At 30.3% G+C, this 23529-nt stretch overlaps 1 protein-coding gene and 2 long non-coding RNA genes across 4 annotated transcripts; 2 read left to right on the top strand and 1 right to left on the bottom strand.

The window, feature by feature from the left end:
- Positions 1-1917: 1917 nt before the first annotated feature.
- Positions 1918-9137, bottom strand: LOC132943678 (protein 5NUC-like). 2 transcript variants are annotated; one of them, XM_061012720.1, is made up of 9 exons: positions 8127-9128; positions 7171-7371; positions 5070-5271; positions 4731-4928; positions 4470-4624; positions 4307-4412; positions 4033-4188; positions 2801-3001; positions 1918-2239 (listed from the first exon to the last, which is right to left on the bottom strand). In XM_061012720.1, the coding sequence occupies exons 1-9, from the start codon at positions 8487-8489 to the stop codon at positions 2037-2039; spliced, it is 1785 nt and encodes a 594-aa protein (XP_060868703.1). In that variant the 5' UTR covers positions 8490-9128; the 3' UTR covers positions 1918-2036. The 2 variants fall into 2 exon arrangements, with proteins under 2 accessions (XP_060868703.1, XP_060868704.1); XM_061012721.1 differs by lacking the exons at positions 1918-2239; positions 2801-3001 and adding an exon at positions 3232-3886 and having other exon boundaries at positions 8127-9137.
- Positions 9138-9773: 636 nt separating this feature from the next.
- Positions 9774-10909, top strand: LOC132943680 (uncharacterized). Its single transcript, XR_009664353.1, has 3 exons — positions 9774-10444; positions 10506-10592; positions 10681-10909. It is a non-coding gene; the product is annotated as an uncharacterized LOC132943680 (long non-coding RNA).
- A 2513-nt stretch (positions 10910-13422) lies between these two features.
- Positions 13423-21070, top strand: LOC132942275 (uncharacterized). Its single transcript, XR_009664268.1, has 4 exons — positions 13423-14081; positions 17157-17220; positions 17294-17402; positions 20946-21070. It is a non-coding gene; the product is annotated as an uncharacterized LOC132942275 (long non-coding RNA).
- The last annotated feature ends 2459 nt before the right edge of the window (positions 21071-23529 follow it).

Here is a 23529-nt window from a genome sequence, read left to right as displayed (position 1 = left end):
GTTGTTGCAACTGTAGTACAGACTGTCTAATTGAGTAACAAAAACAGGATTTTATTTGTGACATAAATTAACAGTAAGTTACTGCTACTATTTATTTTGTAAATACACATACTGGTAACACTGTATTTTCTTTATGATAGACAGTTGTAATGATCACGGTCTTAGATTATAAGAGTGATAAACCATGGACAACTTATGGACTAAAATAATTCTTTATTTCCGTATGTTACTCTATGGTGTGTTGTAGTCGGCATAGAATAGAGATTAAATCGTGATCAAATCTACAAACAGAAGCAGTCCAATTAGCTAGGTATACGTATACCCAATAATATGATCGTCTGTTATTGTATGTAGGTATTATCAGCTATCAGGTACAAAGATAATCACCGCTATATCTTGGGTCGAACGATATCGAATTTATTACTTATAACTTCTGGTCTTTATAATTGATAATAATTATTACGACCAATGACCAGTGCCGCAATCACCTTCGTGGGGTAAAACTGTGTGACTTCCTGAAAAATCGGCATAATAAAATACATTTAGGGGCTCTAAGTACTTTATGAACTGATTTGAAAAGTGTAATATCTTTTAACCCTGGGACATAAAAATCCTAGTAGAGATAATATCTACTGACGAGGTATAACACATTTACACACAATAACTACCTCCCAAAACCACCCAACTTTGAGGAACAATATCTCATCAACGGATTAACGAAAAATGAAAATTTGAACGTAATAATTAATGAAAAAATAGTTTTATTCAATTATGAAATTTTAAGTATAGGTTATCATTTGAAAATCAAAAGTTGATGGTGGTTTACCTAATAAATATAAGGGTGAAAAATATAAAAAAAATATTCAATTCTAGAACAGCGTAAATCTACAATTTTGAAAAAAAAAAAATTTTGAAAAAAGTCAATACTTTTTCAAATAATGAGTGTTGTTTGATAAAAGAATCACCCGTATTATTAAAATATTAACTTTTGACTCAATCCGCCTTACCAGTTACCGTAGAACAGAGTGAATATGTGCATGGTATAAATTGGTTATAGCTTAAAACTAATCTAATTGTTTTGAAAATGTCATTGTGTATAGTAAAATTCATAATGTAGGTAGTTAATAACGCAAAATAGTTTTAAGTCCCCATGAATGTTTTTGAAGTACTTACAACGAATCAACTAACATAGTTATTCTTCGTTTTAAATACCTAATTTCGTCAAATTTGGATTTAGAGTGTCCATTTAATAAAACCATCAGTGTGTGCATAAATCAATCTTATATATAAAATTATGTCGCCAGGTAGTTGATTTTGGATATGTGATGTTAATATAAAGATCCCAAGGACTTTTTATTGTTATACTGGAGATGCTAAACGCCAGGTTGAGTGACATTATAAAAGCGAGGTTAATCATAAACATCTGCTGAACATCGCATTATAACTGCTCATACAACACTATTTGATTTCATATTAACATCCAACTAATGTAAATCCGTAGGTACTACTAATTACGTTTTATATAGTCATCACATACGGAAGTTATAGTTGGACGCATAGTAGCATAATATTATACCATTTTATTTCATAAGTACCTACCTCCTCCTTTTAACCTTTTATTGATATATTTGAAATTAAATCACAGTGGCGGATCCAGGGCTTAACATTGGGAGGGGCATGGGGAGGAGGAGGGCAAAAGTACAAAAAGTTCCAAAATTCGCTACAAAATTGGCTAAACACAGTGTAAAACAAAAGAAAACTACAGCGATTGGGGGTGGGTGCAAATGCCCCTTTTGCCCTCCCCCTGGATCCGCCACTGTTAAATCATTAAATGATATATTATATTATATTATATTATAAGATGGGTATAGATAAATTGTATCACCTATAATAAGTTACATACTTTATGCTATCAAATACATTTTTACACCGTATACTTTATTACTAAATAATTATACAGAATATGTAACTTTATTTTATGCTAGAAATACAAATCTGTTTATGTATAATACTTATTTAAATGTTTATAATTAATATTAGATGACTATTTGAATGTTAAAGTATAATACTGAACTAATGAAAGTAGTCGCTAAGATTCGATAATTCCATGTATTTATATTAAATCCTGCTGACTTTTCGTTATTGATATCGCGTTTAAAGTGGATTCTGCCATCTATTCCACTCGTTATGGGACTTATTGATTGCATATACATCGATGTTGCGTTATAATCTTCAATACCTACATAACACAATATAATATATTTATTATTTATAATATATTTGTGTTGACTTATTGACGTAAATACAAGTCTGCAGTGAAAGACATAATAATACATACATTGGTCGCACGAACAATCACTAAACATATTTTATTGAATCAATAGTAGCTAATAGTCTTTTAACATGGTTTAGTGGCTCATGTTTAGTTCATAAAATTGTATTGAACCATTAAATTTATTTATTTTTTATGCAACCCGGCATAAGCATCCTTATTTAGGCGAGTACATAATATGTATGCGCATTAAACGGCGTAATGTATATGTAATATAGGTACATTACCGTGGAGGGATACGATATTTTACATGTCTAGCTTATGATTTGTACACAATCAATGAAAACAATGGGAAATAAAAATAATTTTTAGATATAACACCATGGCCTTAAAATACTATTACAGTATTATAATGATTTTCTAGTTTTCCAGAATTTGATACGTTATATTGACAATAGCGATTATTTATATTATTATCATTCACTGGAGATACTCACGTAGTTTGAATAGGTAATCATTTTTACAAACCTAGTAATTCGTTGTTTATTCTTTTTTGAAATGCCTGATAATTATTACCACCATTCGCCAAATAATCGGTCATCACTATTGTATAGTTCGCAGTCAACACTAAAGGTTCGTATTTGGGAACGCTACAGTGGCCACATCGAAGAAACAGTGAAGTGACTCGATTTCCGGGACTCTGCGTTAAATCATATTCGACCAGAACACCTGAAAATAATGTTTTAGTTAAAGGATATCAATAGTATGGAAAAATTCTAGGAAAATTAATTTTTGTATTTACAGTAATTTGGTTCATTGAGCGTTCATTGAGTTTGAGTATAAACACCTATATTATCAATATTGTAGAAGATAAGTTATCTGTTCCTGAATAAAAGTCAATATGTAAACGCATGTTATTTTAATTCAGCCAATTGCCTTGGTCGCTGAGGCTTCATTTAATGAAAAAAAAATTGTTCGATATGTTAATTGCTTAACTTAATTAAAATGTAAAAAGTAAAATATCACAAGTTTTAGAGCTAAATATTGGACATTGAAAATAAAATATCGAAAGTCGACTCACTACAAGCCTAGACAAACTTCTTCTCTTCAGTTTGTATAATAACTAATAAGTGTTGATACTATAATGTCACTCAGTAAGCTATTATTGGAAATACAAAACTAAGTTTCAGTGTTTCACTAAAATTCACATTTTTAAACAATTAGTGTGTGAAGTACTGCGTTAATTGATAAGTACGGGCGGGAGCGCAACGTTATTTATTTTATACAAAGTCACTCACACTAAAAATCATTTTACACACATTTACACGACCCGCATAAAACACATAGAAAATTGCCTATATTGAATTCCTTAATAACATTTGGTGTTGATACCTGTTAAAGATGTTTAATTAATTCTTAATATATCATGGATTATTTTAGATATTTGTTATTTTTGGATAAAAAAAGGTTTGAATGCCGAATACTGATTTACAGTATGTTTAATTTATGCGATTGCATATTATTAAATTATTTATGCACTTATTTTCGTGCTGAAAAAATCGACAGGTTGCGCTTGTCCACTTCTCCGCCTCCTGAATTTGCCACAGATGTTATCTACAACGTAGGTACAAGGTACAACTAAGTAAAATCCCGAGTACTTTTAAAAAAACCAAATAATGTTCAGTAACTATTACAAAATAAAATGTATAGAACATATTTATAGTTAATTTATATTAGTACATTTTATTTGTCCTACTTACCAGATACTTGTAAAAATTTAGATGTACCGTGATTCAATACATAGTCAGAAACGCTGTGTTCAAATGATTCTAAAAGCGTAGAACCAGAAATTGTAATTTTGACAAGATTATTAGCAAACGGTGTGACATTGATCAACTGTCCCAAAGTAATGTAACCTAAGAAAATGTAAATTTTTTAATTTTTAATCATATTTTATTAAGTTACAATAATCAAATGATTTTTTTTTTATCTGTATTCTTAAACTTAAATTGTTAATAAAAATAATATTGTTACCATCATGATCAGTTTCGTTGATTGTAGTCCTAATACCACCAGCTTGAACCATCCCAATAGGAGCATCAGTCCAGTACTCGTCGTAAACTTCTTTTTTCATAACGTTCTTAAATTCCAATTACTTGTTAAGTAAAATACAACTATTCAATTCAATGTTACTTACGTAGTATACAAATGAATCCGCTATCAGGTTTCCTATGTTACATTCCTCTCCACGACACGTGTTTATTAACTCTACGGCCGTACGCCCAATGGTAATATTTGTAATTCTAGTTACCTGTGGTTTCCATTGATCAACCACAGTCAACATTGTTGGATCTACATCGGTATTAGTATAAGTTATAATGTATTACTGTATTTTTTAAAGTTTTAAATCACTTATGAAACTATTAATTAAAAAAAAAAAGAAAAATAGAATACTAACCTTGTTTTATTTCATGATTCAATAATGTTGGCGAGCCATCGATATTAACTATGTCACCATTAGAATCAAATTTTAATACAACTTTTCCCACGTATTTGGTATTTGCGTATGCCTGTAATATTGGCACGGCCTTATTTTTAACGTTTGTCACGTACAGTGGATATGGTCCATATGGTTTTTCAATGCTAGGTGGAGTGTCTAGAACAGCAGTTTTTGATTTTAACGTAATTTTTATATTCTATTTAAAATACATAAATTATTTTCATTTGAATTATAGATGATTTGATAATTATAAATGTTTGACTTTTAATATTAAATTCGTTTACTTAAGGTGCTTACCCGAATACAAAAATGTATGTGAATGTCCCCCAACAATTATATCGATGTCTTCTACTTCCTTGGCAATTACTTTATCTTTTTCAATTCCACTATGGCTAAGGCAAATAATTATATTAACACCGTTTTTGAGTAACTTTTTCGTTTCTTTCTTCAAAGACTCTACTTCATCAAAAAATTCAACAGCTCCGGAATTGGATATGGTCTTAAACATTTTTAAAATCATATTATGATAGTAAGTCTTCGTACATTTTTGTTATTGTTTATAGAACTAAACTTATATTAAGGGTTATTATTCATAGCGATTATAGCGTTGGCGTGAGTACGGGAGGGGGGTCCATGGGGTCTGGACGACTAGACACCCCCCCCCCCCCCATTGTCACCATAATACCTATCTAAACATATAATATATCGTCCTTGTTCATGCAAAACACACTAAATCCGAAAAACGATTTTTCCAGTTTATTATTATTAGAGTTAGGATGTTGATGACTTTTGCAATATTTTCCTTTGATCCTATACAAGGCTATCTGACTAATTGTATTGAAATGAATTAATTTTAATAAATTTAGGTTGTACTAGATCAAAAATTACATACATACATATAGGTACTCTTAATACGTATTATACGTGTTATACGTATACCACTATTTAAATTGAATAGTCGTTATAAAATTAAGGTCGTTATTAGAAGTGAATATACGTCAATTACCCTGTGACCAACTTGAGGTGGTGTTGCATAGCAAGTCGAGGGTTATTTTTTAATTTTTTGTCCGAGCACAGCGCCTAGCGTGGTATACGTATAACGGAAAAGATCCTTATTTTGTTTATACTTAACATGGAACTATTACAATAGGTTTTTTATATATTATATAATATTATGTTTTGATAATCGTTGAAACTTGTACAGTTGTACTATGAAAGGAATCGTGAGAAAAGCAACCATCTTTGTAGAGAGTAGGTGCATAATAAATTATAATTATAACATCGAATGCTAGTGATGGTGAAAAAGAAAAATGATATAATAGTGACCAAAAATATCTGTTTGCTCGGTAAGAATTTTCGAGCTATCGGCCCCTGATCGCCACAATAAGACGACGCAGAATACCGTCCATTGTCCAATGTCTATACAATTGACAAGGGACACTAATTGACTAATGTTCTCAGATTCTGTATAATTATACAGACGGTATAGTGTATAATGTATATTATAGGGTTGCTGAGGTAGAGGTATCGTGCCGTGAGTCACATTTAGTTAATATATATACGGAAAAAACTCGGTAAAAAATCGTATGGTACTCGAGATTTTTGCATAGACATAAAAAATGTTCTAAAATTTAAAAGGACTGAGCCCAAAAGGTTTAAATAGCACAATTATAGTGGGAGGACTATAACTATAACCATCTCTCACCCCTTATATACTCACACAATTTTTTCTGTGATACAAAATTCAAAACAATCATAAACTAAATGTGGATTTGGTAATGATCTGTTTTAAGTGAATAAAAAAAAGTATGAATAATAAAACTGAAACAGTGACGTGTGACAATTGATGTACCCTTTTCCGGAATATTTTCTGTATCAGTTTTGGTCATGGATCTTCGGATAAATTAATTAAAGGTCACGAATTTTAGCTACATTTTATTTGGGTTAATATAGCGTAGGTATATAATTCGTCATAGTTTAATCGTGAGTTTGCAATATTCTGATTTAAATGTTTTTTTCGTGGCCTCGACAGTCGTGGTTGTAGGAGGTTAGGTCCTCATCCACCAAAATGAGGTGACCGGGGTGGCATACATTTCCAAGTACCTTTTTGTAACTTCTAGTAACATCAATGCGTCTTGAACACGAGATGCGCGTGTTGTGCTGACTGGGGGGGGGGATGTGTGGACAATGGCTCAGTGAGAGCTTAGTCTTCTTAAGGTAAAATGGTACTTGGAGAGTGACTTTATTTGACACAGAAATATACATAGGTATATAAAAATAACGATTAATTGGTATATTAAAAGATTATCTACCAATTATATTGCCTAGATATTATACAATTCATTTCTATTGAAAACACTCGTCAGTTGTCACTCATGTATAAGTGCAAAATAATTACCGGAGTATCTGTTGTCAAACATCCAACGATGCCCACTTTTGTATTGTTTATGGTGAATACTAATGACGGCAATACAAAATTATTTAATTCTGGTTCTGCCGTCATATTCAAGTTGGATACTACTGTGGGTATATTTTGAATTCCGTTTAAGTATGACAAAAGAGTGTTGATACCGTGGTCGAACTCATGATTCCCCAAAGTCTGCAATAATAGCAATACAAAGAACAATATAAATTATATAACTATTAAGTATTACCGGTACGTAACAGGTAGTGTCAAAATTAATGATTATTGACGTAACTATAATACTATTTTACATATCGCACTTATTAACTTATACGATACATCAGGGCAAGATCAATCGCAATCAACTGTTTGATCTTAGACGATTTCAAGGCAATCAACCTTTGTTAAAATCTATTATTAGTAGACGCTACAGTTACATACACATATTTTAGATTAACCTGTGTATGTGAAATGACATTTCTTCACATTGAAAGTTATAAAATCTGAATACATTGCTACACATGATGTTAATTTATTTTGAAATTTTTTGAAAAGCTCGTTTTTATGTAACTTTACATTTTAATGTTATTATTTATATAAGTATGTTTATTATTAATAGAAGTTATAATACAAAATACTTAAAAACAACAAAAATAATTTTTACACAAATTGATCCTTTAAAGGAAAAATATATTTTTAGTATATTATTGGTACCTAATAAAAATAAAATAAAGCCGGATTCACAGCTACGTCGTGTGTCGTGTCGTGTCGATCAAACTGTTTTGTGATTGGACATTACTTTTTTGGTATCATATATAATAACCAAGTTGTAACCGAATATACCAAGAATTGAGTACTGCTCAATTTTTAAACTGCAATAACTAAGCCCTCGCACGACACAACACATGACGTATAGCTGTGAATCTGGATTAATAATTAAAAACGATTACCATGACGTCGGGTTGCAGCTGATTGATGAAGTCGACGACGGGCCTCCACTCGAAGAACGAGAAGTACGGCGTGCCCTGGAACGTGTCACCGGCCACCAGGAACAGCGACGGCAAGCCGCTCTCGTTGGCCAATCGCCGTTCGTCACGCACGAATTGGGCGACCCGGGCGAAGCCGCCGTAACAGTGGCCAAGCGAAGCGTCGTCTTCGCGGCACTCGTTGCAGTACAGGTCCGTCTCGTCGAACCGGCTGTGCATGTCGTTGGCGTGCAGCAGCACCAGGTCCAGATCGGCCGCGTTCACGGCGAATGCGGCCACGACCACGGCGGCCAAACACGCGGCGGCGGAGGCGGCTGTCGGGCTCATCGCGCACGCGGAAATGTGTGACGGCTACAATGGCACTGCGGCACGTAATAAGCACGTACCGAGAAGATGCGCGCACGGCGGTCGGGAGAATATTATTATTTTGAAAAATACAAGCTGCACTGATCGATCAACCGTCCACGCTCTACAGGTGAACCGATTGCACTTTATCAGAGGGATCAGAAGTCCAAAAAAGTTAAACTCTCGGAAGTCGGTAAAAATTGTACTAGTGCTCGGCACTGGTCTTCGTACACATCAGACGAGTATAAACCAAACGCACGAATTACTATAAACAACGAACTCATAGGGATTTAAATGCTTTCACAAGTATGATAATGATTCAACACATTTCAACGATCCGAAAAGACTGGTACGCACCAACATTATAATATAGGTATTATACTATTATACACTGCGGCAATTTACCGCCGTAAATGGATTTTCGCCGACTTATATGAACTAATACGTGTTAAATGTATATACAGTGTATTGGATCAATGTATATTGAGCTGTTATAACGAACCTATTATATTATGTATTATATTAAACAAAAGTCAAAAGGCAATGTGAGTGAGAGGGCAACACCGCCGCCCCCTCTTCTTCAACTCGGCATCTAATCTCCGCTACCTACGCTCGTCTTCTATGTATAATTGTAACTAATGTGTGTGTATTGTATCAAGTACGTATACGTATAATACAGAACTAATACTGCACTAATGATATATAATTATAAACAATTTTTTGGTATTGTGCATTCGAGTGACACACCGTTCACACGTTAATTGTTGACATAATAAAAATTAATATTTAATACTGATTTTCGTCTCATTATTGACATTGTTTGAAGTATAGGTATGAGTAATACCTATAGAAACAGTAATAATCAGTACCTAATTGTGTGTTTGAGTCGTAGCACGTGTCACATTGGTGATAGTTGGCGTTAGTCTTCAGCGTAAGCCTATATCACGTGATCAAAATCCATCTGATGCTGCGTAGCCGAAATGGAATAAACACAAAAATTTGTACAAAATGTCAACATGTGTTATGGCGGAATCTTAACTGCCAGTCTTTATTGCACACCCTCCCACCAGTTCAAGAATTCCGTCAGATAAATATTTACATTCCGGGAATAGAGTAATATAATATGAGATGTAGGAAAATTAATGTTTTTAATTTTTTTTAATTACAACAAAATATTTAAAATCGTTATTTTTTGTTTGGATATCCAATTCTTAATTAAATAGTAACGATTACCAATTCGTTTTTTCAAATAATTTAAATAATAATAATAAATAATTAAAATCAAGGAATGGATTTTGACACACATGAATTGTGTAGCAATAATTCGATGTTTTTTGATAATTTTTACCCCGGACGCTGACGCTATTGTGAATAATAAATATTCATATACCTACTAAGTGGTTTCTAAAGTTTCTAGTATTGCTAAACCAAATTTCCACTTGCATTTCATGGTTTACAAATTACAATTTAATGAACAAACAATAATAATTCATTATACTTTATCAATAACTAGTTGATCCTGTGCACTTCGTTTCCCGTTAAAAATCACAACTCTATATGATTCAAAGTTTGTTCAATTCGTTGTTTAATATTCGGTATATGGTGTTCAAAACTTTAATTTTTTCATCGATCATCTTGAATCACAAAATACTTATGCAAGCACCTCTTTAAAATGCGAATTTTGGAAAGATGCTTTCTTAGTCCACGCCTATACATGATAGTAAGAAAGTACGGTGAAAATTGCATGCCTCAAGCTATAATTGCTTAGATTTACGTTGATCAGTCAGTGAGTCAGTCAGTCAACACGTTCAATTATATTATATTATAGCCATGGCAGCCATCCCGCCCGGCGTTGCCCGTGAGACTCGATTGTGATTAACGAGCAGTATATTAAGCTATAGATTGCGGTGGACTGCGATGGATTGCGGACTCCAAATGTGCGTACGTAATAAATTACGAATGTTTTATTAATACGTTGTTTATGATTTGCATGTGTAGGTTCCCGGGACAACGGTCGAAAAATTAGCGTTAGGAATACCATTTATACTACGTTAAATGGTTTTGACCAAATACAATATTATACAGGTCTAAAATTATATTCAATCATAACCAATTACAACCTTACAATAAACAAAAATATATTATTATTTAGTTTATTTTTTTTGCTGGACAGCTCGTGCCACTGTTGTATTTTTGTCATCCAGATTTCCTTCCATGGATATAGATACTATGGTTGCATGACGGCCCATATTGGATCACAGAGCTGAGCGGTGCCGAATGTTCTTATCAATTCTGACAAAAAGTACGAATGGATCATAGCAGGAAAAATGTCTCACTGTCCATGACGTCATTACGCCGTATTGCCGTTTATCATTGTTAATAACAGTAGACAAGCATATTATCACGATTTAAGATATTTAAGACTTATTATTTTTTTATTATTTTAAAAGTTGTTACTTTTTAAACAGAAAAAAAAACTTACTGCATTTGGTTTTAAGAGACGGTCGAGAACAGTAGTGAGGAGAGAGAGTAATGGATTTAAAAGCGATTTGAATTCGTTGAGGAAGTTGAGGAGTGTATTGTCATTTATAAGGCTGTTTGATGTTTGGGAAGAATTATTTGGGGAGGCGGCCTGTGCATATGATTTGGGAGAGTTTGATGGTGTATTAGTATTGGAAGTATGCTGATGAGTGGCTTCAATATTAGAGTTATTAACATAATTAACATTATTTGTATAATTACTATTTTTTTTTTAGGTGGGTTTACGAAGCTGTTGGAGACTTTTGTATGTTTGACAACCTTTGTAATTCGCGGGATGGTCTCCCTTGCAAAGGGCACACTTGGCCGGCAAATCCCTGGTTTTGGTGCAATGAAAAACAATTATTAATATTATTAAATATTGTCATTTTTAAATTTCCTATTAAAAAAAAAAATATATAAAAACTGTGAGAGTTAATTCACTAAATTATCATACATAATGCTTTCAAAGTGTTACAATTAACAAATAATAATTATTAATTATTAATTAATATATGGATTTTAAATACAATTCATAATATGTTGATATTGAGGTTAATACTAGTATTCATATTACCTATGTGTTACCAAAATGCATATATTTTGAATACCTTTTTATAAGCATTTATTACTCAGTTGTACCTATCACCATTGATTTTATAATATATTCATAGTATTTATAGTATTACTATTACCTATATATTATTATATATTATTAACAGAGATCCTGGGGATAGAAACATATCTATATGCTAAATGGTTGATAGATTTATATGGTCATCCTAGATCAGTGCTCTTTTTCTTTAGACTTTAAGCGTTTATGGAAAAAGTTTAAATGCTTAAATTTTAATACTATTATTAATATTTTTCAAAAGTATATTAAAACATTAATTTATTATACATTATAATAATTTATCTGTGTGAAAAAGTACATGTAATTTTAGTATATACCTAATCTAGAAAAAACCATTAATAATTTTGATTAAGTGAGCCTTGACAGTTTTACATTAAATTTAGGGAGCCTCTTGACAAAAAAAAATTGAGAATAACTGTACTAGATTATACTGTAAAATATCTAAATATATAATATAACTAGCGGTCCCAGTAAACAATCATGTTTGTAATGTTGCATTTCAATTTAAAAACTTCATATACATTTTTCACTGTTTAAAATTACATTTATTTTTATTTTTTCGAACACATCGTTTAAAAAATTATTAATTAATATATAATTTATTGGTATAGTATTAAATTAATTAATGAAATAAAACAAACACACCTACTATAATTATTAGTAATAATAATATATCTATGTATAAATTATTAAAATACAAAACGAACAAACGAAAAACGATTCTGAACAAAGACATCGTTAACTAATAAATAATATTGAGATTAAAGTAATTTATTTTACTATTAGACATTAGCACCTACAATAGTAGGTTAAAGTCATTTTTTCCCAAATAATAACATTTGAAAGTGTCATCGTGTCTATAAATTATAATAATATACTCTAAAAGTTTCATAAATCCGCGAATACTTACTATTTTTAAATTACAACAAAATAACTAAAATCGTTATTTTTGGTTTTAATATGTAATTTCGTCCAAATTTTAACTTATAATATCTGTAAAAAGTAACTGTGTTTATAATAGATTATTATTATTTAGATTTTTCGGTTACAATATGAACCAGGGGCGGACTGGGCCGGCGGGATACTGGGAACTTTCGCGGTGGGCCGCTACTCAAAAATGATTTGTTATTGCTATATATTTATAATTATTATTAATATAGAAGATCGGTATAAATCGGTAGAAAATCGGTATAAATATGAATTATAAATATTTTTTATTTTCATACCATGACGCGTGTGTGAAAAATTGTTTATATTAAGTGTTTAAGACGTTAGATTTCAGGTTCGGCTGATTGTGCACCTCCCTCACTCTTCAGCATCAATGCATCAGAAATTATTATTTATAATTAGGCCACGGATTTAAATATAAACTGCATTTTCTGAATTTTCTAAACATTGCTTTCCAAGCAAAGAATTCGTTTCATATATTATCAACGAATTGAAAAATGAAATAAGAACATTTATATGGGTTGAAGTCAATATTATAAAAACTTATTAAAAAAAAATTAAATACAATTAAATAAAGGTAATTTTTTTAAATTATATTTCTATTTTTTTACGTACCCATTATGTTCGATACTATAACTTCGGTCTTCAGTTAACACTTGCCAATATGGAATTACTGTGGAAGTTTTTTATTTTAAAATATTAAATAGCATCTGATTGACTGATGTGCTATAATGAAACTCAAAATATAACGAATACACTACCTATACACCTATCTAAATTCTATTTTATATTCGTTTAAATTGGACTTTTAATTTTTCTGGACATTTTATTAAGCTACGAATTTATTTAGTTATTTTGTTATTAAGGTAATACATATTAATTAATAGGTATTTCTTAAAATTTTTTTATTATTTTGTTCGAAACATTATTTTTAAATATTGGGATCAATAAAACTATTTTTATTCAATTACTATTTTATATCAATTAGAATTTGTTAATAAACCAAGTAATAAATGAATGGTTACCAAGTAAAAAAACCGTTATCTACATTATAAGTTTGAATTCAATTTTCCGCATTTGCATCTAGTAGAAACAAATAAATGTTTTTTTGAAGACAATGTAAAAATATCCATCATCCATCGGTTAGGACCATATTATATATATTTTCTATGATTAGGACGGTGAGGTTATAATTATAAATAATCTATGGCAAATGACAATCGTCTGAGACGAACAGCGATTTCAATACGTACTCACATATTTCGTTCCATTCTGGTTATTGAACTATTTGAACTAGGTGCCTATTGGCTATTTTTATAAATGCCATTAATCTCAATACTTCCAGACTGAACTTTTGGATCAGATATATGAAGACGCGCGCTGCATTTTCCTTGGCGGAGATGCACAGCTCTGACACTAGACAATATTATATACACTCGAAGGGAACGCGTTTCGCCGGAAGAATAAATAATTACGTAAGTTTTGTCCTTCTACTCTGTTGAAGCGGTAGACCTAATGTAAATATTTATTGTCAGACAAACTTATATAACCGCTAGACGTAGAGTAATTTTTAAAACCCAGTTGTTATAGGTGTGCAAAAATTATGAAAAATACCTTAAATTATAATACTTTGCCTACAACTGTTAATTTATTGTTATAGTAGAATAATTTTTAAAATTTGAAATCAATGATTAGGCAATGCTTTTATAAGTAGGAAGGTAGGTTTTTATACCTACCTAATAAAATAAGAAAATACATAATGATTAATGTTATTTAATATAATTTGTAAGTACATAGCAGATCACTTGGCAGATACCTACCACTTGGTGACGATTATTTTTGTCTTATACGTTCTTCGTAATTCCGTTCCGTCACGATAGTTTTAGTTTTCGTAAATGTGAAACATGCATTTTCTATGCATACGGGATACGGGCATTAAACATTTGGGTTATAAGAGAACACCTCAAACGTACGTTTTTTTTTGGGGGGGGGGGGGGGGTTACGGGATATACCTAAGGGAAATTTTCTTCAAATTTTCACATTTCACTATTTTATATTGTGATATTATTTGTGCCTAGGTTAAGTTTCTGTTTTAGAATCGATCGATAGGTTACCTAGGTATATCACATTCTTTAAATTGAATTCTGGTAGTCGAGTATTGGACAAGTACCTACGTAATTTATAATTCGTATCGTAATTTAATTACTAAAAAAATATATTTTCCCCAACAGTGTCACCGGCAGGAGAATACATTATAGAATGTCTATAAACTTGTGGTCTAGTATATGGTTAAAATTGGCATGCGACCATCAACCGGGGGCTTGTTCTGGACAATTTAAATGATCTAATAAGGTTCATCTCATTATTTGAATTAAATTAATTTTTAACCAATTGTTGTGTTAATCAATTTTTTTATTTATTTCATTCGACACACTCGTCTCAGTTTTCTAGTACCTCTAGATTTCTCACGAAATTCATATCGATCATCTCACAGCTTTCATATTCAAAACCAAAAAAATATGTATTTTTAGCTTATTTCAATATTTTTCATCGAACACCAGAATATATTACAGATCATAAAGATTATATTATATCATATATTTCAAACTAAACAAGCCAGTGCCATCTAAAATTTTTTTTGCCCGCCGGCGCCCACATCTTCTTTTCAATTTTTTTTTTATGAATTTATCTTTAGGTAATGAAATTGTATACATTTTTTAAACATTGGCAACCTGGTGCCCTATGAAAAATCCTTCTTTAATGAACTAAATATTTTGAATAGTTTTTTCTCTTTAAGATTCTAGACGTTTTAGGTTGAACTTTGTAATGTGTATTCCTACAATAATATTTGTTTTTAATTTTTTTATTTGTTTTCTAAAATGCATTTGCCTGCGGGCGCCCACACCATCCTTCAATTTTTTTTCATGATTTTAACATTTGCCAATTTTTTTAAATATTGATAACTTGGTGCCATACGAATAATCCATCTTTAATGAACTAATTTTTTTTTTCTTTTTGATTCTGGGCATTTTAGTTTGTACTTTGTAATGTGTATTCCTGCAGTAACTTTTTTTCCACATTTTTTTTGGTTATCTAAATATATTTAATAGTTTTTTCTGTTTAAGATTCTGGACATTTTAGTTTGAAGTTTGGAATGTGTATTCACACAATATAATTAATTTCAATTTTTTTTTGTTTTCTAAAATGCATTTGCCTTCGGGCGCTCACACCATCCCTCAATTTTTTTTTAGTCATGATGTGACTAGTTGAAATTTTTGTATTTACTTTTTGAACATTGATAACATGGTGCACTTTGAATAATCCATCATTAATGAACTAAATATTTTGAATAGTTTTTTTCTGTTTAAGATTCTGGACATTTTAGTTTGAAGTTTGTAATGTGTATTCACACAATATAATTAATTTAAATTGTTTTTTGTTTTCTAAAATGCATTTGCCTGCGGGCGCCCACACCCTCCTTCAATTTTTTTTTAGTAATGTGACTAGTTGAATTTTTTGTATAGACTTGAACATTGATAACTTCGTACCCTATGAATAATCCTTCTTTAATGAACTATATATTTCTATTAGTTTTTTTCTGTTTAAGATTCTGGACGTTTTAGTTTGTACTTTGTAATGTGTATTCCTGCAGTAACTTTTTTTCCACATTTTTTTTTGGTTTTCTAAAATGCATTTGCCTGCGGGCGCCAACACCCTCTTTCAATTTTAGATTCTGAGCGAAGCGATGAATGTATTGATTTTACAATGATGTGTGTTTTTTTTATTTTATTTTTTTATTTTTATTTTTTATTTTATTTTTTATTTTTGTATCTGTCGTCACCTTTTAGGATAGTAAAAGTCCTTGGATTTTCTTCAACAGTAACTTTTCTGATAGGAAAGTGAATCTAGTTGATACTTTGAGAGGTCAAAAAAAGAATTAATTTTGCATCATCAATTTTAAAACGTTGATTTACCTAGATTAAAAAAAAAATTAATTTGTTATACTTAAGCTCGGTAAACTTTAAGCGTTGTACGGGTGCGTAAGACACCGAAAATCTTGAACTTCGTAAGGCTATACCATAAAAACCAATGATTTCCCTGTAGTAGAGTTTTGAACAAGTACCTACATAGGTAATTTATAATAATTCCTATTGTTTTTTAATTAGGTACCAAAAAAATATAACTTCTCAAACATTGTGTCTATTGGCACTGGTGGGAGAATGTATTAGAATGTCTATAAACTTGCGGACCAGTTTGTATAGTTAAATTTGGCATGCAAACTATAATTGAAATAGAAAACCAGAATAGGTGTATTGCAGATGATAAAGATTTCTGTAAAATAACATACGATTTATCAATATACCGTTTAGGTACTGAGTATAATACTATAATATATAAGTTCTATGGATTTATCATAGTAAATAATATATTTTATAATATCTATGGCAATCGTTAATTGTCGAAATTCGTCGGCGACGGTTAACAATTCTAATAATTTCAGCAAATACTATTGTATTATAAATATAATATATTGTATATTTTGATTTCAGTGAACAAAAAAATAATATGCCACCAATATAAACGGACAGTTTGTTAAACCGTACATATTATAATGTAAGTTTTAACACAAACTCGCAAATTTCATTATGATCAGGTTATTTTCATAAAATATTTCGATACTTTCAAGTTTCAGCTCATCGGAGTGAGATGATTAGATAAAGATGGATGAAGATAGCTGTTTCTTCGGCGATGGCGGCACTCTAGCTACGTTTCACCGGAAGAGTAGATGTTTACGAGTAAGTTTGTTTTCATATTATTACCTACTATTTTACATTTACTTTTTAGACTTAAATTAAATATTTATTGCCACGGACAATCTGTTAACTGGGAGACGTAGAAGCATTTATACGTTTACTCCCAAAAGTGCAATGTATAAAATACGCGAGCCCGAACCGTCCAAACCCGTCTTCGTTTCTCCACGCCAAGTTTAATACACGTACCTTTTTGCATATACTATACGTCGGGTATTAACTTAGATTTGCGCTAAGTATTTAAAACAATATAATATTATTAATATTTATATTTTATATACATTATACACCTCATATATTTTATTAGCATACTTACACCTTTTTTAGTACAGTTTATACCCTCTTATAGAAATAGGTACCTATTAAATATTTTGAAATTATATATTATAACCATACACTTTAATATAAATTCGTTGTTATCAAGACTCATCGTCTTAAAACGTAGGTACTCTTTTAGCAAGGGAGCTTCGATCCACAAAAATTAAAATTGAGGGGATTGGCGGTTGTATATACTTCATAAATCTTTTTCGATTGAAATCGTGTAAATAATTTAATTAAACAATCGGGTATCACTAGTATCAATTGTATTATATTACGTGCAACGGTATAAGATCACCGGAACAAGATGGCAGAATGAAAATCGATTAAATAAAATATGAAATAATGTTGCAGTAGAAGATGGAAACTTCAGTTTATTCTAATTTATAATCCGAGTATTGTAATAACTATTAAATTCATCATTGAACGATTATTCAGTGGTCACTTGGGGATAAATTCCAAAAGTATAAATGTAAATTAAATTAAGAATCATTAAAAACAATTTTGTGAAAGGAACAACATTATTTCTAATATTAATGTCTTAATTATTATTAACAAATAAATACAAATACTGGATATTTTAATAGCTTTTAACTAATAACATTCAGTGTAAATAGTTTCTGATCGACGTACCTATATGTAAGTAACTTCTATAAAATGATTATTCACGAAAAAAAATCCTAACAATGTAATGCAAAGATTCTCATAAATTGATCTTAACAGCAGCCTAAAAACAGCAAAAATACATTTGTACAACATTTATATTTTATGCATCACACCTACCAAATTGAAATGTTGACAACATTTTAATTCCCTATTATGGTGTAGGTACCTACTAATACAAACAATAAATTATTATTCGAAAACACAATTATTATTATATATTAAAATACTAAATACCTACAATGAAACTAAAAATAAACAAATTATTGCGTCATACTGAGTGCCTTTGGTATATTATATATGAAAATAGAATCTTTATTACGAATTCTTATCGATTACACCGACACAAAAAATATACCTAATTATAAAAATTAAAAAATTAAACAACACACATTATTGTAAAATCAATACAGTCATTCGATCGATCCGCTCAAAATCTAAAATCTAAAATACATCCGATACAATTAAACTTAACATATATTAGGTAAATCATTATTATACATTTTGTGCTCGGCAGTATTGGGAGAAAATGTTAGACTTGGAATTTTACAAATCTAGTTGCAGGTATTAAAGTCGGTACTGTACATTTGACTGTATACCTTTATGTTAACTCATGGTTAACTCTATAAACCAGAAATCACATTTTTATTTAATGATTTATTAAAAAAACAATATGCTTTTATAAAAATATGCTTGTGCTTCTAATATCTATTCACCACCTTAATCAATACCTAGTTAAATCAATATGAAAACGAAAATAATAATTTAAATAATATATTTTATTATTATAATTTAAATTATAAATATTAAATTGTAAACTATTTTGGTTATATTGTCATATAAAATTTCAATGAACAAATTGTTCCTTAACACGGAACTCTTTGACATAAAAAGTTGTGTTATATTATATCTATGGATTCATCATATTGACGTAATATAATATCTACCTATCATGTATATTCTATGGCAATTCTCAAAGTCGTTGCAGAAGACACAGTCGATTAAAAATTCTAAAATGTCAATTAACAAAACAGACATGAACAGAACAAAAAACATACTGCGTTCCGTATGGTTTTATTTTTTATAAATCAAAATAGTTTTAGTTCTGTATCTGGAGCATTTTCACATCGGCATCGCAGTGAACACACGTCACGGATTCAGTCGAAAGAGTCGATATTAAAAGTAAATTTGTTTTCATATTCTTTCGGGGCTTAAATATTTACTTTTAAGATTTAAAATAAATATTTAATGTCACGAAAAATGTGCTATCCAAGTAACGCACTACGCATATTTTAGACCCGAGCTGGAAATGTATAAAATACGCGAGATCGAATAATACAAACGCCGCACAGTGTTCCAAAAAGGATTTTTAGCAGGACAAAATGATTTCTTTTTCGGATGCTTAGTTTATTTTTTAACTTAGTTTTTGCAGTGTGCATCCATAAAGTCCGTAAACAAATTTCTGAAGTCTTATGATAAATTTTTTTTTAATTAAACAAATGTTTAGGTATTTGTCTTAATGATAAAACTAAACTATTAAGTTAAAACATAAAGTATGTTTTTTTGTCATTTGGTTTTATTGAGAGTTATAATAATTGTTCTCTAATTCTAAAGTTTATATTAATATAAAATTATACAATTATAATAGGTTCTATATATTGTATTAAGTATTGTGCTGAAACTTGCCGCAATCAAATTATGTAATAACGTTTAGATGACAAGTTAAGCTAATTGAAAACACTAATTTCAAATTTTTACTATCCACTACTTTTTTTCCGTATCCATTAATAATATAAAATAATATATTTTAACATTTCTATATACATATATATTATTTAAAAACTTAACAAAAAAAAATATACCTTCCACTAGGGTATCCATGATATTAAAGTAAAATAAACGATCTAACTTTATTCAACGAACAACGCTAACCATAAAATAACTATACGCTCAATCAATTTAGCTTGTTTTTAAAAATCTTATTTCCGACTATTAGTGTATTCAGTAGGTACCTAGTACCTACACTATCACAATAGCTATATACTACCTATCCTGACCACCCCGTGTATAGTCGTATAGCTCGGTATAGGTACCTATATAAATAGTGTAAATGTAAATACATACACGAATGCGTTAGGTACCTATTATTATGTCCCTAACATTTATTTTATTTTCTTGAACACAATGTTTCAAAATTTATTAACTAATATATAATTAATTGTCATATTATTTATAAATTATTGAAATACAATTAATACACCTACTATAATTATAAATTAGTAATAAGAATAAATTCGTGGATAAACTATTAAAATACAAACGAATAAACATTAAAGGGTACAATGTATTTCCGGTAGTCGGTTGGGTATAAAACTAATAAATCCTTGAATACAATATTAAAAAATACAAACTTACACATAATAGTTATAATAGGTATAATACAAATTAAACATTCCACATATAATATATAATATCTGTAACGCATTGGTCATAACTCATAAGTATAATATTGTTGAACATTTTACTGAATGCTACGTATTATTACAGAGATGGTATTCGTCATTGAACATTTGCCAACTGGGGTCTGGAAATAATATATCATATTAAGCAGAGGGAAATGAGCAGTTAGCGGTGCAGAGTTTCAAAGACTAAGTTTTATAGCAGATTTCGATTAGGACACGGTGAATGTATTTTCTTATTTTTCAGTATGTTTATTTTTAGTATTATTAATTGATCAGGGGATGTATTGCCCGCAACTTTTAAATTATTTTTACAGTAACTACTGGTATAACACTATGCCAGATATCAATAAAGTTGTAATAAAAATTAGGAAATTGGTCAGGTATGATATTTTTTTAAATAATTATTTTGAGTAGGTAATTCGCTCAATGATATTTAAATATTTTTACCGATAATCAAGTACAATGATTTGTAAGTAACTAGAGACTGAGTGAATAGGAAATGTATGGTATGGCGAAGATAAGGGGAAAGAGGTCAACAGGATTTCAGAATGTTTGACGTATGAAAAGGAAAGACGAAAAAGAAATGTAAGGTTAGGCTAGGCTACTGGAGTGTGTGTAGCAGATATGAGAATGTTAAGTTAGGTGTGTAATGGCCAATAAGGAAGATAGAATAGAAAATTAATTAATTAAAGGTAGTGTAGTGTTGTGTAGTGGCATATATTGTAGTGAAAACAAGAGAGATTGGATTGAGGTAGTTCGGTCACTGTATGATAAGGGTATAGTGAGAGTGAATAAAGAAATTTATAGGTGAATAGAGAGGTGAGAAGATTGAAGAAGAGGTGGATATACAGAATACTGATCTTATGGAGGCGTGAAAAGAGGGTAGCTATACCTGTATAGTTGTGTGAGAAGGGGGAAGAAGAAGTCTGAAAGGTCCCGGTGCCAATTTTTCAAATTTTCGAATTTTCCACAATTCTATAAAATATGAAAATTAAATTTTATATTTTAGTTGCCACCTCAATTATTAGACTTTTCCACTAATCTACTACCCGATAACTATTTAGGGAATTGATAGGGTGTATTTTATCTAAAAAATTACTTTACGGGAATAACTCTCAAGCTTTGTGGAATTGTCGGATTTTGATGACTATTTTTTTTATCTGAAAGAAGAAGACTTCCTACAGCTCGCATCAATCTCTGATTTTGTATTTTATTTCAAATAGTTGTATTAAAAAATTTGTAAAAAAATGCTTTTTATCTTATATTTTTTTTAGATATATTATAAACTTTGAGAATAAAATATTGAAAAACAGAGATCAATGCGGGCTATAGAATATTTCCCTCTAGCAATTCAAAATTTTTGAAATTTCGTTGATTTTACAAAGCGGTATTGTTATTCCCGCAGAGTCTATTTTTGAGGACAAAATGGCATCGGCACCGGGCGCCTGAAGGTAGAATAGTTAGGTTAAAAATGTCGAATACGTAGGTAAGGATCTTGAATTGCAAAGGCCACTCGACTCTTTGGCTGAAACTATACTGGTAACAACCTTGACTTATGGGATAGAATAAAAAGATCGGTGGCCGGTTGTGATGTCAGCGCACAATTTTTTTTCCCACTTTGACACACACTAGGGCTAAAATATCGGAAGGGAGGCTCTAGTCATCACCAGCTGATATTACATGAAAAGTAACCCGTGAGGGCGTTGCCCCCACACCACCATACAAATAATCGTTTGAAAATATAAAAATATAAAAGAATTTTTTTTATTTACTCGAATTTAATTTTTCACAATAATAATATACTGTTTGTACATATATAATATAGTTAAATGTAAATGTAATTAAAATTCAAAAAAAAAATTAAGAATTACAGTTGTATTTTAAAAAAGTTTATTAATATATTAGCAAATATTAAAGATATCAATACGGGACAGTCAATGTTAAAATGTTACGACGTATGATCCTCCAAAAATCGTAGTATTTGGTGGTTGCCTATAAGAGAAATCCTTCGGCGTAGTCAAACAAATGAAAGGACCTATGATATGTTTGAAGGTAGGCCAAACCCATATGTTTTCGGGGGGACAAATGTATCGTGGTTTTTTAATCGAACTATCCCGTATCTATATTTTATCTATAGTATTTCAACCAACAATTAGTCCCCGCTAATGGTCACAGTTGCTGGGCTTTAACACGGTCTTAAAGACTGCAAGCTAGAGTTGTACCAGTATAATTAAAACTTAAATACAGCCAACCTTAATTAATGATTTTTTTACCACAACAAATTATAAAATGTCACAAAATATTATTTTATTAGGGTTTTATGAGGTTTTCAATCCTTATAAGTTGCTGTAAATAGAAAATGTAGAAAACAATAGTTTTAATTTAAAATATGGTTTTGTGTTTTAATATCCTGTTGTGAAATAATTCTCAAGGTTTCCTTCCCACATTTTTTTACATTGTACTAAATCTAATTTTTTCTGCACATATTTACGAAAACTAAAACAAATATCTGACCGTTTTTATTTGTATTTATTTTAGACTTTATAGTTTGTAATTTAAAATTGACTGTAGACCCAGCTTAAACACAATATTATTTTAAATTAAACATTATTTTATGTCCTTCATACATGACTATCACATACTAGAGTCCATGCAGGACCTCTTCCCAT

Source organism: Metopolophium dirhodum, chromosome 4 (genome assembly GCF_019925205.1).
Source record: "Metopolophium dirhodum isolate CAU chromosome 4, ASM1992520v1, whole genome shotgun sequence".
In the NCBI taxonomy this organism is placed as follows: Eukaryota; Metazoa; Arthropoda; class Insecta; order Hemiptera; family Aphididae; genus Metopolophium; species Metopolophium dirhodum.
This window is presented reverse-complemented; position numbering and strand designations above follow the sequence as displayed.